The sequence below is a fragment of the Lipotes vexillifer genome, unplaced genomic scaffold (genome assembly GCF_000442215.2).
Source record: "Lipotes vexillifer unplaced genomic scaffold, Lipotes_vexillifer_v1.1 scaffold257, whole genome shotgun sequence".
NCBI lineage: Eukaryota > Metazoa > Chordata > Mammalia > Artiodactyla > Lipotidae > Lipotes > Lipotes vexillifer.
Genome location: NW_006778935.1, coordinates 1,008,703 through 1,024,097, shown reverse-complemented (window position 1 = coordinate 1,024,097; position 15,395 = coordinate 1,008,703). Strand labels below are relative to the sequence as shown.

The 15,395-nt window shown below is 39.4% G+C and overlaps 1 protein-coding gene across 2 annotated transcripts in view; it reads left to right on the top strand.

Annotated features, from left to right (window-relative positions):
• PLCB1 (phospholipase C beta 1) overlaps nucleotides 1-15,395 on the top strand; it is a 686,206-nt gene that overhangs the window by 615,290 nt on the left and 55,521 nt on the right. Inside the window, exon 32 of one of the 2 annotated variants that reach the window (XM_007452040.1) lies at nucleotides 6,325-6,420. The exons of the other annotated variant lie outside the window; for it this stretch is intronic. Within the exon in view, the coding sequence (XP_007452102.1) occupies nucleotides 6,325-6,420 (96 nt within the window). Of the gene's footprint in view, nucleotides 1-6,324; nucleotides 6,421-15,395 lie in introns of those variants that run through there. 2 annotated transcript variants of the gene reach the window in all.

Below are 15,395 nucleotides of genomic sequence, written 5' to 3'. Positions count from 1 at the left end.
TCCCCAGGGGGGAAAGGCCACACCAGTGAGAGGCCCGCGTACCAGAAAAAAAAAAAAAAAAGTCCATTTCATTTACACGCATGGACGAAGAACTTCCATCCTGCTGGTCTGTATTTGGTAGGGGACCAAATTAGACCAGCCCCACAATGTGAAAGTTTATGTGTAGAGTCCATTTTTCCCATTCAAAAAGAGATTCAGTGATTCTTTTCCTTTTGTATGTAATTTTTAAAGGAGTTGAAGAAATTGGAAGTAGGTGATCCTTAGAGGCAACTTATACAATAGATAAACATTTTGGCTCTCAATTTGACATAAAATTATGTCATGCATTCCTGTACATAAATCCCACTGAAATTTATAAAGTCCTTAAAAGAGAATACTCAGCTCCTTTTCAGTAGAGTTCTAAATCCTGGAGAAATGTTCAGCTGCATGTTTCTTAGCAGTGAGATATTTGATTCAGTCCCTGAGTGTACGCTGTTTTCAGCTTTGTTCAAAGCTATGAAATCCATAGCTTCAGAGTTCTTAAGATGAATGCAGTAAACTCTAACCAGTCTTTCAACTCGGTGACATAATTGGTTTCCTTGGGATTTCCATACCTGGGTTTGCCAAAGCCAATAGGAAAGGGTTTATGTGTACAAATGGTGTTAGAAAAAACTGAAGGACCCAACTGCCACTGCAAAGAAACACACCTTTTGTGGTTGTGTTCAACTCAGAATTGATTCATTATAAAAAGGACGTTCTGCCTTTTTCCTGAACACTTCAAAGAGATTTATTTTAACATGTTGAAACATCATTAATCAGGAGTTTCCCTGAATCTGCTGCGAATATTCCAATGTCTATTGATCACTTTGCAGCTACGGGCTCTCATTACAAGAAGAATTATCCTTTAAGGGGACTTTTTAATGAACCGTCTCCATAACCTCATAAAACAGTCAATAAATGTGTAATTTACTTTTTCTCTGACACTTAATTTGTCTTTGATGCTTCTTAGCACACAGGTTTTCTGTTTTAATATAGCTCATCAGCAAGAGAGAATTCCAAGAAGCTTTAGGGCATTTTAATTTCTACCCAAAAAACATTTCATCATGTAGCTAATGGCTTTATTTTTTCCTCCACCAGGGGAATATAGACTGATCTTCCTCCTTTCCCTGCCGACATCTTTGTAACAGGATGAGTGACTCATCCCTCTGCATGAAGTTAGTCTTGTCAGACCCACCGCTGGGTCCTGAGACAGAACCCTAAATGCAGCCTTCCCAGTGCTCAGGGAGAAAGAGACTACCTTGGGGATTTAAAGTAGATGCTTCTCTTTTCCATGATTCATTTGTGCCTCCTCTAATCCTCTGCTGCTTGATGGGGAAATGTGCATTCCCCCTGCCAAAAACCATTGGACCCTCTCTTAAAAGCCAGAGTGCTAACTGGCTGCTTACCTTTTATGTTTTATTCTTTGTCAAGGCTTGGCTGACCTACCCAGTGGTTTGCTTTTTTGTTTGTTTGTGTGTGTGTGTGTGTGTGTGTGTGTGTGTGTGTAAGAAATTTCCTTTTCCTTTGTTTCAGTGTGAAGAATTGCCTTTTAAGAAATATATAGTCATTCACTATTTTCTTGAAAGTAAAACTTACACATGGTTGATTTCCTTGAGGCAGTACTCAGATATTAAAACAGTTTTTTAACTCCGTTTTTCTCCTCTTGATTTATTTTTGAAATTTACTTTAATTCTATAGATTTCTAAACCCATAAGACATTATTATTCTATGTTATACAGGCAGTGTTCATTCACAAGCTTCTTAGCTAGATATTCTTTCTTGTGTCTCAGATCATCCATTTGGGATCATTCTACATCCTTTGGAAGTTCCTTTTATACAGTCTACTGGTGGTAAACTCCTTGGGTTTTTTGGTTTGTTTGTTTTCATTTCTTTTTGAAAATGTCTTTATTTTACCTTTATTCTGGAATGATATTTTCACTGGGTATAAAATTTTAGGTTGGCAGCTATTTTCTTTTAGCACATTGAAGATGAGATTCTACTGTCCTCTGGTCTCTCTTGTTATTGAGAAGCTAATTGTGAGTCTTAGTGTAATTCTTTTGGTGATAACTTGTATTTTTACTCCTTTGCTTGCACTTAGAATTTTTTCTTATGTTTTATGCAAATTTCTATAATGTATCTAAATATGAATTTGAGGTGGCTGGATGGATAGCCTTCATCAGTTCTGTAAAAACTCAGCTATCATGTCAGCAAATTGGCTTCCATCACACTTTCTAAAAATTTCCTTCCATCACATTATTTACATATAAAATAAAATGGACCTTATTATTCCATCTCCTCTTTTAACTCGTTCTAGTATACTCCATCTTTTTGCCTCTCTGTGGTACCCTGTGGACAATTTTCTTTCTGACCTTTATTCTAATTCCCTAATTATTTGTTTATACTGCTACTTCACTCATCCACTGAGTTAATTATATATATTAGCTTTTGTATTTTATGTAATTCTAGAAGTTCTATTTGGTTTATTTTCAAATCTACAATTTGTGTGTCTGGCTTATAGTAAGGAAATTTTCCTGTGAGATTCCTCATTCCTGGCCAGCCACAGGCTTTGAATTTTGTCCTCATCCTAGAAGGCTGTCAAAAGATGAATTCAAAATATCCAGCATTAGCAAAAGCCTGTCAGGACAAAAGGAGCTTCCCTGCCTGTTACCTGTCTAGGTTTGATTATGAGCATAAGAATGTAATTTTCATGGAGTTTGGGCCTGATCATTCTTTAAATTTTTGTGATTCTTAGTTTCTTTAAACAATATAGTTTTTAATATCAAGTTCATCTTTTCTAGTTGTTTTCAGTGAGAAAGATGGCCCAAATAACCTAACCAGCCATTAACAGAAATATAAAATTCCCACATGGTGTCAGTTTGGACATCATTTGAACATCTGTATCAGTCAGGGTTCAACTAGAGAAGCAGAGCCAGTAGCAGATTATGTGTGTGTGTTACAGGAAATTGGTTCATGTAATTGTGGGGGCAGGCTATGCAATCTCCACAAGGCCATCTCTCCATCTAATCCTGGACCCTGGCAGGCAGGCAGGCAGGCAGTCTGGAAGAGAAGACCATGCGTGGGCTTGGCAACTAGGATAACCTGCAGAAGCTGAAATTCTGTCACAGAGCTGAATACACACACACACACACACACACACACACACACACACACATAAACGCACCTGACCCAGGAGTCAGAAAAACTAAAGGAAGACCCAAGGAGAAGGAAAAGTGATTACAGGCCCAGTTGCTGCTTCACCCCAACAAGACAAGTCAACAGATCAGCAACAGTGCATGTGTGTTACAAAGTGGCTGCTGCCTCTCTCATCAGCCCTCCAACTCTTGGGAGAGTCTTCCTTCTAACCCACTCTAACTGGGAACATACAGGAAGGAAACCCTGGCATATGTCCAGCCTAGCCAAGTTGGCACATTACAAAATCATCACACTATTATTTTTAAATCAGAAATTTTTTTATTAATTTTTTTCTTTTTAAAAATTAGATTATATGATTACAGGGATCCAACATGGAAACAAATCTCTAGAGCGGAGAAGAGGCTGCTCCTTAGGCCTGCAGGGCATTCCCCAGGCTGCTTCATGGATTTCTGTTATCTTTTGGCCCCTGCAAGACAACTGAGTTTGAGATTTAAATAGAATTGGAACTGAGATTCCCATGGATGCCATTGATTCCTCCCCCTTTTCTCCATCCCATTAACTTTCTTTCCCCTTCTTTTGTCTTTATTTTCCTTTTCTAAAGATGAGAAAATATGGGAGTATGGTGATGGGCATATTGGATGGAGGGGAGGGGATCCAAAGACAATACCCACAACCTGCTACAGTAGCCAGTGTTTGTGTTGATGGGGTTGAGTCTTCCCAACAAGCACTAAGTTTAGCATCAGGGATAGGATGAGATGGACTTCAATCTCACTGACTTTCAACTGCCTTCCTACCATAAACTGGAAGTCCACAACCATGGATAGCCCACAAAACCTTTGGGATTTACTTCTGTTTCTACTCCGTGTGCCTGTCATTGTGCACAATTTATATGAATTTTACCAACATGCATTAGATGTTTTGTTCCAAATGTATCTTTAGTTTGTTTTTAAACCCCTGCTTTGGTATAACCAACATAACAAAAATAGTCAAACACATTATTAAATGTAAAAATTTAATTGATCTCAGGAAACGACTATCTGATTTTTCTCTATGACCTTCAACATTTTAAGGGGAGGAATGGCCAAACTCAAACCAAGAGAAATATTTACCTGTAGAATATCCAAAGAGGAAATGTATTAGTGCTTTGAAATATTTGATGAAGCAGTATGTGGAGACTAGAGAAAAGTCTAATGCAAAAGGATATATGCTGAAGAAAGTTTCAGTTCAAAATAGGAAAGCAATTTCTCAGAGCAAGAGTCACTTTCTCTATTTTCCATGTATTATGCCTAAAGCCAAATTAATGTAACAAATCTACCACTTAAGAGTCCTGATTATACATCTTCTGTCAGCAAAAATCAATTGACACAAGCTTTTGCATTTATTATAATCATTTGCTGAGGATAATCTTTGAATTTGACAAGGAATTTGAATTTGTAGCTGAAACCAAGACAAAAAATATTTTAATATTTCAAAGGGCTGTATCAATAGAGTTGGTTTTATCTTTTGCTAATATTTATGATAGAATAGTAAACAGTTCATCACATTTCTGATAGTTTAGATAGATTCTCCACTATGTATTCTCTATGGCCATTTCACACACACACACACACACACACACACACACACAAATACAAACACACAACTTGATACACTTGGGGGGAATCTTAGGGCGTTTAACCATTTGGGCATCAAAATAGATTTTGACCTAGTTAATCATGCTAGTATATGGAAAATCATGTCTAAGATAGTAGCCAGCAGAATGTACATGTTTTTTGTGACATACAGAAAACAGGAAATATGTTAACTTCTAGCTTTAGTTGAAAAGGATTTCACTAGGTTTGGGGAAATACAAAATGAGCTGTTTTAATTCTTAAATTTTTTACAGGGGTCTCTGTTTTCAATGGAATCAAAGCAACCCTAGGACTTGCAAAATATTATGAAGCAGTTAGGACATCTTTATAATTGTTAAGCTGCCAACTGCAGGTAAACCATCCTAGCCAAAGCCACTGCCATCTCTCACCTGGATTTCTAAATAGCCTCCTAAGGGGTCTTCCTGCTTCCATGTGTGGACACTCACAATCAATTCCCAACGTGGCAGCCAGAGTCATCCTTTGAGAACATAAATCAGACCACTCCTCTCTTCAAGACCCTTCCATGGCTCCCATATTTCTCAGAATAAAAGTCTGCAAGGTCTGACATGATCTGACCCCACTCAGCTGCAGCCCCTCTTTATCTCCTCGTTGACCTATTCTCTGCTCAGGCCATCCTGGGCTCCCTGCTGGGCCCCAATAAGCCAGGACAGTGCCACCTTGGGCTATTGCACAGATTCTTTCCTCTGCCCAAAATGTTCATTGCCCAAATGTATGCTTGGGCAACTCTCTCCTGTCTTTCAAGTCTTTGCTCAAATCTGTCTTCTCAAAAAGGCCTTCCATGACCACTATTAAGTTTACACCACCCTCCACCACTCTCCCATCCCTGGCATCTCCTTTCCCTTTTATTCTGCTCTACTTTCTGGTGTTTATAGCATTTGTCACCTCTCATTAGGTCACTGAATTCTTTCTTAAGTGTGTCACTCAGCGTTGGTCCCTCCCCATCAGAATGTAAGCTCCATGATAGCAGGGGCTTTGACTGTTTTGTTCACTGGTGCTCTTGAGTTCTAAGCATCCAGGAACAATTGCTGGTTTGTAGTTGGTGTTCAATAGATATTTTTTGAATGAAACATGTCAAGGGCTAACAAAACTAATTTTGTGTGTTAAAAAATAGTTCTCTTTCTTGGAGAGAGAAAAGTAAAGCCATCAAGCTCAGACTCATTGGGCTGCATTGTTCAACTGCTGTCCATGACTCAGTGCAGTCTTTTCTCAGGTTTCTTGACAGTAGTGGGATTTTGTGGAGAATTTCTCAAAAGTAGTAGTTGTGATCATATTTAACATCTAATTCCTACAAAGGTAGAGATGAACCAAAGAGAATTCAATGGCCAATTCCATTGCATTTGTGATGGGAAATGTTGGAGTAGATAAAGGAGCTTGAGGTTTTAAATCTCCATTCTAAAAGGCACTCCAAGAGAACTCCCAGACAGATAATTTGAAACAGGAGATGACTCAGAAATCAGTTTCAATGTCACAAAAATGACAGCCTCCCTTTTTTTCCACACAGGGGGACGGTTCCTCCTCATTCTTGTCGGAAACTTGCCATGAGGATCCCTCTGTTTCCCCCAACTTTACTCCCCCCAACCCTCAAGCTCTCAAGTGATGACCAGTGAGACCGGTGTCCTTCCGGCCAGGTAGGACAGGATGGGAGGGGTCGCTTTTGAGAGAAGTGTGGCGTGTAGCCGTCCGGTTTACAGGCATCGTGGACTTGCTCCTTTGTTCTTCACTCCCCCTCTCTTTACATTCCCTTCTTTTTCCTGCTATAGTTCGGGTGGGTGATGCGTCCCACATCTTTACGTGCCTTCCTCAGGTATTTATTGCTTCATCATTGTTCTCTCTCCTCCTGACATAAATTCCATTCTTCCATATTTTCTTCTTCTTCATTTGTCCTTTTGTTTCTCTCTTTGCTAAACTGGCTTCCCCTTTGACCTTGATCTTTCTCTCCTGTACTCACACTATTATTTCCACTTTTGAAACATTTTTAAAATTCCTCTTTCTCACAGCACTGGTTTCCAATCTTATTACCTTAAAATCCAGTGGGATTATATTAACCCTCAGGGAGTCTTCTTGACTCACTCCACTCAATTTACCACACCCCTCCTTTTAAAACTACAGTAAAAGTCATTGTATTCCGAAACGGTACTTTGAGTTAAGGGGGTAGCTCAGGAGTTCCTGATTCTCTAGAATCAAGAGCTCTTGAAAATATCTAACCAATAGGGATGCTTAGGCCAGGGGCTGCTGGCTAGAGCAAATTGAAGCTTGAAAATTAAAGAGGACTTTAACTTGCTAGAGGAAATACGTCATGAAATCTATTGGATTCCTTTGCTAATAAGAAAACTAGACTATGCCATTGCAATGGGTGTATGTTTCAGGGAGAAAAGAGGCTTTATAATGATTATAAAAAAAAAAACTTCTATTCTGATATATTGAAAACAGGGTTGTAGTGAGATTTATAATGTTTTTGTCTTCAAGCACTTGTTGACTTGTGAAGCAGTGCAGTTCAGAAACATGTTGAAAAATTAGTGAAAACAACAATTTTACTCAGAAAGAGGTGTAAGTTCTTTCGCAATCCTTTATATCAATTGCCACATACAGTGATGCTCTAGCTCAATTATTTTCATTTTGAATGAAAAAAATGAATTACCTGGAGATCCTATGAAAATACAGATTCGGATTCAGGAGGTCTGGATGGCACCTGAGATTTGTATTTCTGACTCACTCCCAGGGAATGTCCTGGATGCCACATCTCCAGGGACCACATTTGACTAGCAGGGATCTAGTACATTCCTTCCTCCTGGCTGGAGTACCTGGAAGGAAAAGCTTTAAGCTGCCTTCATTGTGTTTTATTGTATTTTATTGTATTTTAATTTTTTTGCCTAATCAAGAGCCTGACCCTTTGATATCTTTTTATTTTGTATTATTGATTGTTATACTAGAAAGAGAAGCAGAGAATGTCATTTGAGAGCTAAGCCACGCGCTTAGCTTTTAGCTATGAATTCTGTCCATGTCCTCCCAATGGTGATGATCTCATCCCTGTGGTGACCTTGTGATAAAACTCACATTGGAAGGTGGGGTGGAGGAGGGGCGAGTACTATCAATTTCCCCTGGAAGATGTCAGGGGGACCTTGAAGCTGTCTTCCTCATTGGGCTATCAATGTTTAGGCTACCTTTTAAGTCATCCAATATAAGCATCATCGGATTGTGTTTTGCTGCACTTGCTGTTCCTGTCCTGGTATTTTTGAGGGTTATTGTGAAACATTTAACAACCCAGGTAGAGTATTGAATTCTCTCAGAAGAGGTAAATGACAGTGGAGCTCAGACACATGACTTGGGTTTTGTCTTTCAAAAAAAATGCAATAGAGACGTAAAGGTTACATTTGTGTCACTGTGCTCCATCAGGCTTGTGATGGCTGGTTCACAACTTGTTTTCCATTCAGCATGTCAGCTGACCTTCCTACTTAGCAAAAAATTATTTTCAAAAGAGATAGATATTCCCACGATACCTGGACATTATAAAAAATTCTTTAGTCACATAGTTAGTTTGACCCCTTTAGCTTCCCACATATAAAAAGACAATATAAAAATAAACCAATTTCACATTTTCCATGGAAAAATAGGTCTCATTGCTAAAATAGAAAAAAAATAATTACACTATTTTGTATTTGAAAAAGAACAAAATATTCTTCTTTTATAGCAGTGTATGGAAAGTATATTTCATACCATATTTAATATTTCCCCATAGGTTCCTTCCACACCTTGAACATCTCCATTGTAGACTAAACCTGAAAACAAAATGAATGAATAAAAAGTAATTGTACATAAAGCCATCGCACATTTGCCAGAAAAGAATGAGTTTTTACTATAAAATTGATCCCAAGAATACTCATCATATAAATACTTGAAATTTCACATTTTTTAATTTGTGAATGCAAACCTTCAGGGATGAAAATGTATTCCTTGTTATCAACTAAAGATTAATAGGTGAAGCTGAACAGCTTAGTCATACTTTTAACCCTGGTAACTTCTATTTTTTAATAAATACAAATTACAGCAGAGCAAGATTAAAAAAAACCATAAAGCGATGTTTGCTCATTGTGCATATGTATTAACCTTTAGGTAAAGAGCTATAAAATGACCAATTAAAAAATAATGGTAATAAAAATAAATAAATAAATAAAATGACCAATTTCTAAAAATGCTAATGGTATAGCTTTGGAAAATCATAAATTTATGTCAGGTATTAAGTGCTTGCTTTATTCTAAGCTATACCTATTTCAATAGGGAGTACAAATGCATGAAAACCACAGTTCCTACAATCTGTAAAACAAATAAAGAGCAATTCAAGGCCATAGAAGGACATTAACATTTTTTTTCCTGACAAATAATAAAAACAAGAACAACTAGCATTTACTGAGCACTTACTATGTTGACAAGCACCTTCTAAGCACATTACATGTGTCATCTTATTCTTGCCATTGTGCAGTTGAGGGAACTAAAGTTTTTAAAGGTTAATTACTTTACTAAAGTTATACAAGAAGTGCCAAACCTTGGAGACCCCATGTTTTGTATCCTTCAGTTTTCTCAGCAAATATCAGAAGCTATAATTTTGTGATCTAGTTGTCAGGGGTGTGAGATCACTTTCTCACATTTCGTGGGCAGGCAAGCAATAAGGGTCCACTGTCTGTACCTCAGTACACTCACATGTAGAGTGGAGAGACTCACAGCCTCTCTGTTGAAGGAGGCAGGTCTCTGAGTGGTGAGAAGGGGTAGACACCTGTCACATATAACAAATCCTGTTTTGTTTGCTGGTGGCACACCCCGTCCTCCACAAGATCATGACCAAATCTTGCCAGGGCTTTAGCCCCCAAACTGGTCACAGGAGCAAAGGAATTAACCATCATGGGCAGGATGTTCAAGTTTCTCAAAATCACTTGTTTTTAACAAACAGCTGGGAGAGGAACATCTCTCAGGACTAGATGTTAGAAAATTTCCAGCCCAGTGAAAACAGACCTTACCTCCAGGAAGCCTGTACTTGAGAGGTGGGCAGCTGTTTTCTGTATTCACCGCATCCAGTGGGAAAGCACTGCCAAGCAGAGGGGGGACTCTGAGGTGTGGCGGTGCCTGCATGGGTGGGTTCAAAGGATTTGACACAACCTTCTTCCCTCCCTGCTGAACATGCACTGCTGCCCTGTGTGAAGCATCGGGATTGAGGTCAGACACCCTCACCTCCTCCCAACCTTGACTTGCCTTCTCCCCTCACATCTCCACTCACAGGCACCCAGCTTACATGTACTGATGCTGAGCTCAACCAGAGACCCAGTGGGCTTGCTTCCCTTGAGATCCCCTTCCCTCCACATTTTCTCTCCACATTCTCCCCTCTTAAATCCTTCTCTTCCCCCAGCTCTAGAACAGCATCCTTGTTAACTAACACCTACTTCTCCCACTTGAAAAGTCCTGTCCCGGATTATGAGAAAGAAGTTTGGGTCCACACTAGTCTCTGTGCCATGGTCTATTTGTATTTGTTAAGGGATTATTTTTATGGCTTTTGTTTTTTTATTCAAAGAATATTTACTCAGCCCTACTATTTACCCTGAGGTTACTAGGAAATCCAAAGGAACATTTGGAAAAGCAATATCTCCTTTTAGATTGTATCTACGTCTCAGTTAAAGCACAGAAAGGGGCTTCTCCAGAGCATGTGACAGATGACCCTGTCCTCCTTTTGCTCTGGAGTTAGAGTGAGGAGAACTGCTTTGGACTAAATCGTGACAGATTTAAGCAAGAAACAAAAGTTTCCGAGAGGTAGAATATCTAAATACCTAAAGGGATTCCCAAGGGTTATTCTATGTCTCGTTGAAGATCTTTAAATGTGGCAACAAAGAGGCTGTCTGCAAGCAGGGAGTTGTGTACCAACTGGGTGACCTTTTTATGATCTCCTTTAGTCCATGAAGAATACGGTTAATTAAACTCAGAAGTTTGCCACTAAAATAATAGGTATGAGATCCAGAGAATTCAAGGTGTTGGAGGACTCATTAAATAAGGTTGCATAAATATGCTGAAAGATTTAATGAGTCCATAGGGTCAGTTATAGAACAATGGAGCATAGATGACCTAGAAAAAATAAATTAGAATCGATATTGTGCTTCTGAGTTAACAACTATAGATTGCTATATGAACACCTGAGAGAGAAACTCTGTAATTATATCTTAATTCTGCATGTTGGTTTTCTCATCCCAGGGAAAATGAAAATTGCTTAGTTTTCTTTTTTACTTGTCAGTAATAAAAATAAATTTTTATATATGTGTTCATTTATGTGGTCTCTAGGAACCATGAATGCTTAAGTAGCTACAACTAGATAAATAGTGTTAATTTTTTCCTTTAAATCAACTAATATTTATTGAATGCTACTGCATAGCAGGCACTAGGCTGCATGCTGGGAAAATAAAAGGATGTAAAAAGATGCAACCTTACCAACCTCCCACCTCAAATTACAGTCTAGGGCAACACTATCAATAGAACTTTCTGCAGTGATGGAAATGTTCCATGTCTGAGAGTCCAATGCCACAGGTAGCCACAGGTAGTTATTTAGTATTTGAAATGTGATTAGTGCAAATGAGGAATCGAATATTTAATTTCATTTAAATTTAAGTGTAACAGCGGTATGGCTAACATATGGGCAGCCCAGGAAGATAAGATGCTGAATCTAAATTTCTAATGTAATGTACCTTTCTACAAAGGATTTGTGTTGGGACCAAACACTATGATCATTATTATAATAGAGCTCTTTACAGGGGAGGAAGGGCTGACTCTTCTTGGGGAAACCAAGAAAAGCTTCCCAGAGCTGGTAACCTCTGACCTACAGGAGGAAGTAGAAGTTTATCCAGCAGAGGAGCAGGTAGGAAGGAATTCCTCATGACATTGTAACGAAGCCTGAGGTGCAAGGATCACATTACTGTGGTGGAATTGCATGTAATTTCATAATTCACATGTTGCATTAGTTAGTCTGTGCTGCCATCACAAAATATCTCCAACTGGGTAGCCTAAACATGAGAAAATTATTTTCTCACAGTTGTGCAGTCTGAAGTCCAAGATCAAGGTGCCAGCAGGGTGGTTTCTGTGAGGCTTCTCGCTTCCTGGCAGGTGGTGCCTTCTTGCTGTGTCCTTACATGGCCTTTGACCTGCAGTCATGCACAGAGAGGGAGAGAGAGAGAGACAGAAACTCTGATGTATCTTCCTCTTCCTATAAGGACACCAGTTCTATCAGATTAGGGCCCTACCCTTATGACCTCATTTAACCTCCTTAAAGGTTCCATCTTCCAAAACAGTCACATACAATGAGGCTTCAACATATGAATTTTGAGGGGACACAATTCAGTTCATAAAGCATGTTTCAATAAGCAAATATCTTCTTTTCTGTTCTTCTATTTTTTCTCTGAGAAAAAGAGATATATACCTCACACTCAGGTCACACACATATATAGAAAACTATCACCTACTGATCTAGCATCCAATGATTTTAATCCTTGTTTTTTATTTGCCTATTAATAGATAACATAGAGTTCTGGAAAATTAACAAGTAAAAAAACATCTAAAGCAAAGTGTCCACCTCTCAGAACTCGAATGTAATTAAATATTGCTTAAGCAAACAGTAATAATTTCCCTTTATTCTCTGAGGACAAACCATTGATGAGCTGGAGCTGGTCATACTAGCTCAGAAGAACTCATTTTAAAATTTTCCAGGAATTCTGTGAGCCAGTTGTTAAACACAGACACTATTGAAAAGTAAATTATATAGATTTACAATTAAACAAATCATACTAAAAACAAAGGGATCTATAAGGGAAAAGAATCCATATAAAACAGAATCACTTTGCTGTACACTTGAAACTAACACAACATTGTAAATCAACTATACTTCAATTTAAAAAAAAGAAAAAGAAAATAAAACAAAAAATAAAAACAAAGGTTAACAAATATCCCAAACTCACCACTGCTAATTAATTAAGACATTTCACTATTGCCTGTGCCCTGGAGGTAAGTTACATCTGTGGTGCCTGTAGGGTCACTGCAATGGATTCCTACCACACACCTCTTCCTAACTCTTTGTTCAGGGTCCTCACATTGGTATCTTGAAATTGGCTACAGTGAGTATATTTACACCATGGAAATCAACGAATGCCACAAACCAGGCTCTTTTTTTTCCCTAGGAGAACAGCGTATTCAACATTCACCAGTACACCACTGGCACAGACCTTACTGTTTTATGGCATACGTTTTTCCCAGAATTGTGCAGAGTTCCTTTTGCAAACATTATTACCCGTCCTTTGTATACAAAACGTTCTACTGAAACATAATTTATTACCTTTTTTAAACCTTTTTTTTTTTTTTTTTTGCTATACGCGGGCGTCTCCCTGTTGTGGCCTCTCCCGTTGCAGAGCACAGGCTCTGGACACTCAGGCTCAGTGGCCATGGCTCACAGGCCCAGCCGCTCCGCGGTATGTGGGATCTTCACGGACCGGGGCACGAACCCGCGTTCCCTGCATGGGCAGGCAGACTCTCAACCACTGCGCCACCAGGGAAGCCCCTAAACCTTTTTTTTCTAGGTTTCTTCGACCAGAAAGAGTCAGTGCTGCCTTGCTGACCTATGAACTCCCAGCATATATAAAATATTACGGGGGTGGGCAACAGAAAAGTCTCCTCAAACTTAAGCCTAGCATTGACATCATTTTTCTAACCCATTCAGCAATGTCTTCCATCCGAAAATTGCCTCAGCTGTAACATAATATCCCTCCCACTGCTAATACTACCCCACAGCGAATACTAAGCTAACACTTTCCTTGTTCGTTTTAAAGAGGCCTTTTTTTTTTTTTTTTTTTTTTTTGCCCTCTCACTGTTGTGGCCTCTCCCGTTGCAGAGCACAGTCTCCGGATGCGCAGGCTCACGGGCCCAGCCGCTCCGCGGCATGTGGGATCTTCCCAGACCGGGGCACGAACCCGTGTTCCCTGCATTAGCAGGCGGACTCTCAAGCACTGCGCCACCAGGGAAGCCCATAAAGAGGCCATTTTTTTTTTCTCTGCTAAGTTTTAAGTAACAATAAATGAAATAGAATAGAAAATTGCTGGGGTAAATAACATTTTTCAGATGAAGTTTTATTTTCTGTAGGAAACATTTCTCTCCAAGGTTGCTTTTATTCCAAACAAGTAATAAGTGGCTCAGCCTTTGAAAATGAAATGCCAATTCTCATTCAATCTTTTATTAAAACTACAATTAAGCCACACCTGTGTTCTCTAAACTCTGCAGCCCAGGAGGTGAAAGTGACTTGCCTGAGGTCACAGAGGGACAGCACTCAGTGCCTGCCCACATCTTTCACTCCAAACTGACACTCCAGTACCTCTTGCTTTCTGACTACAACCATGTTCATTTATGATTTCTTTTATCATCATCATATTGTATGAGGCTGTTATGAGGGTGATGAGAGAAGATATTCAAGCAGAAAAGATTAAGTGACTTGAAGTTTTCACCCATTCTCCAGGTGTAACTTACATGCACAAAAAATTGAGAATCATAAATCTAGGTTGAGTTGAAGCATAGGATGGATAAAATCCTTGATATAGAGAGGGAAAAAAGAAAGGATCCCAGGACTTAGTTCCAGATAACTCTTCATTTTAAGAAGTCTGGTAGAGGAAAAAAAGCCTGAAAGGGACAGAAAAGGTACAACCTGTGAGTTGGGAGGGTAACCAAGAATAAAAGGCATTCCTATGAAGGCAATGATACATAGTGTCTACACGACTCAGTAGATGCTACTTTAGTGACCACTGTGTCCTTTGACTTTAGTGACCAGGAGGTTATTGGTGCCCTGGGTGTGAGTGAGGGGTCACGGGAAATGTGAGAGTGGAGCAAAACAAGAGTGGAATGAACAGGAGGCAAGGAATAGGAGATAGCTTACCTACCATTCTTCTCGAAGCCTAGACTTGAAGAGAAGCAGAAATCTGAAATAGTAATGAGGGAAGTCAGGAATCAGGGGAAAACCCATTTGAAGAGAGATGAATGAGTACTTCTAACCTATGGTCCAGTCTAGTTTATCATGAGATTACTAAATAAAATGATTGCCAGGGAAGAATGGGGAAAAAGAGATTTCACCCATTTACTGGTTGGTGGGGTTGTGTTTTCCTTTGGTGAATCAGTATTCAGCAGAAGGACAATATCTTTTTTTTAATTAATTAATTAATTTATTTATTTATTTTGGCTGTGTTGGGTCTGCATTTCTGTGCGAGGGCTTTATCTAGTTGCGGCGAGCAGGGGCCACTCTTCATCGCAGTGCGCGGGCCTCTCACTGTTGCGGCCTCTCTTGTTGCGGAGCACAGGCTCCAGACGCGCAGGCTCAGTAGCTGTGGCTCACGGGCCCAGTTGCTCCGTGGCATATGGGATCTTCCCAGACCAGGGCTCGAACCTGTGTCCCCTGCATTGGCAGGCAGATTCTCAACCACTGCGCCACCAAGGAAGCCCAGAAAGACAATATCTTAATGAGTGTGCAACATCAATTATCCAGAACTATCAAGAACAATAAAGAGCTTCCCTACA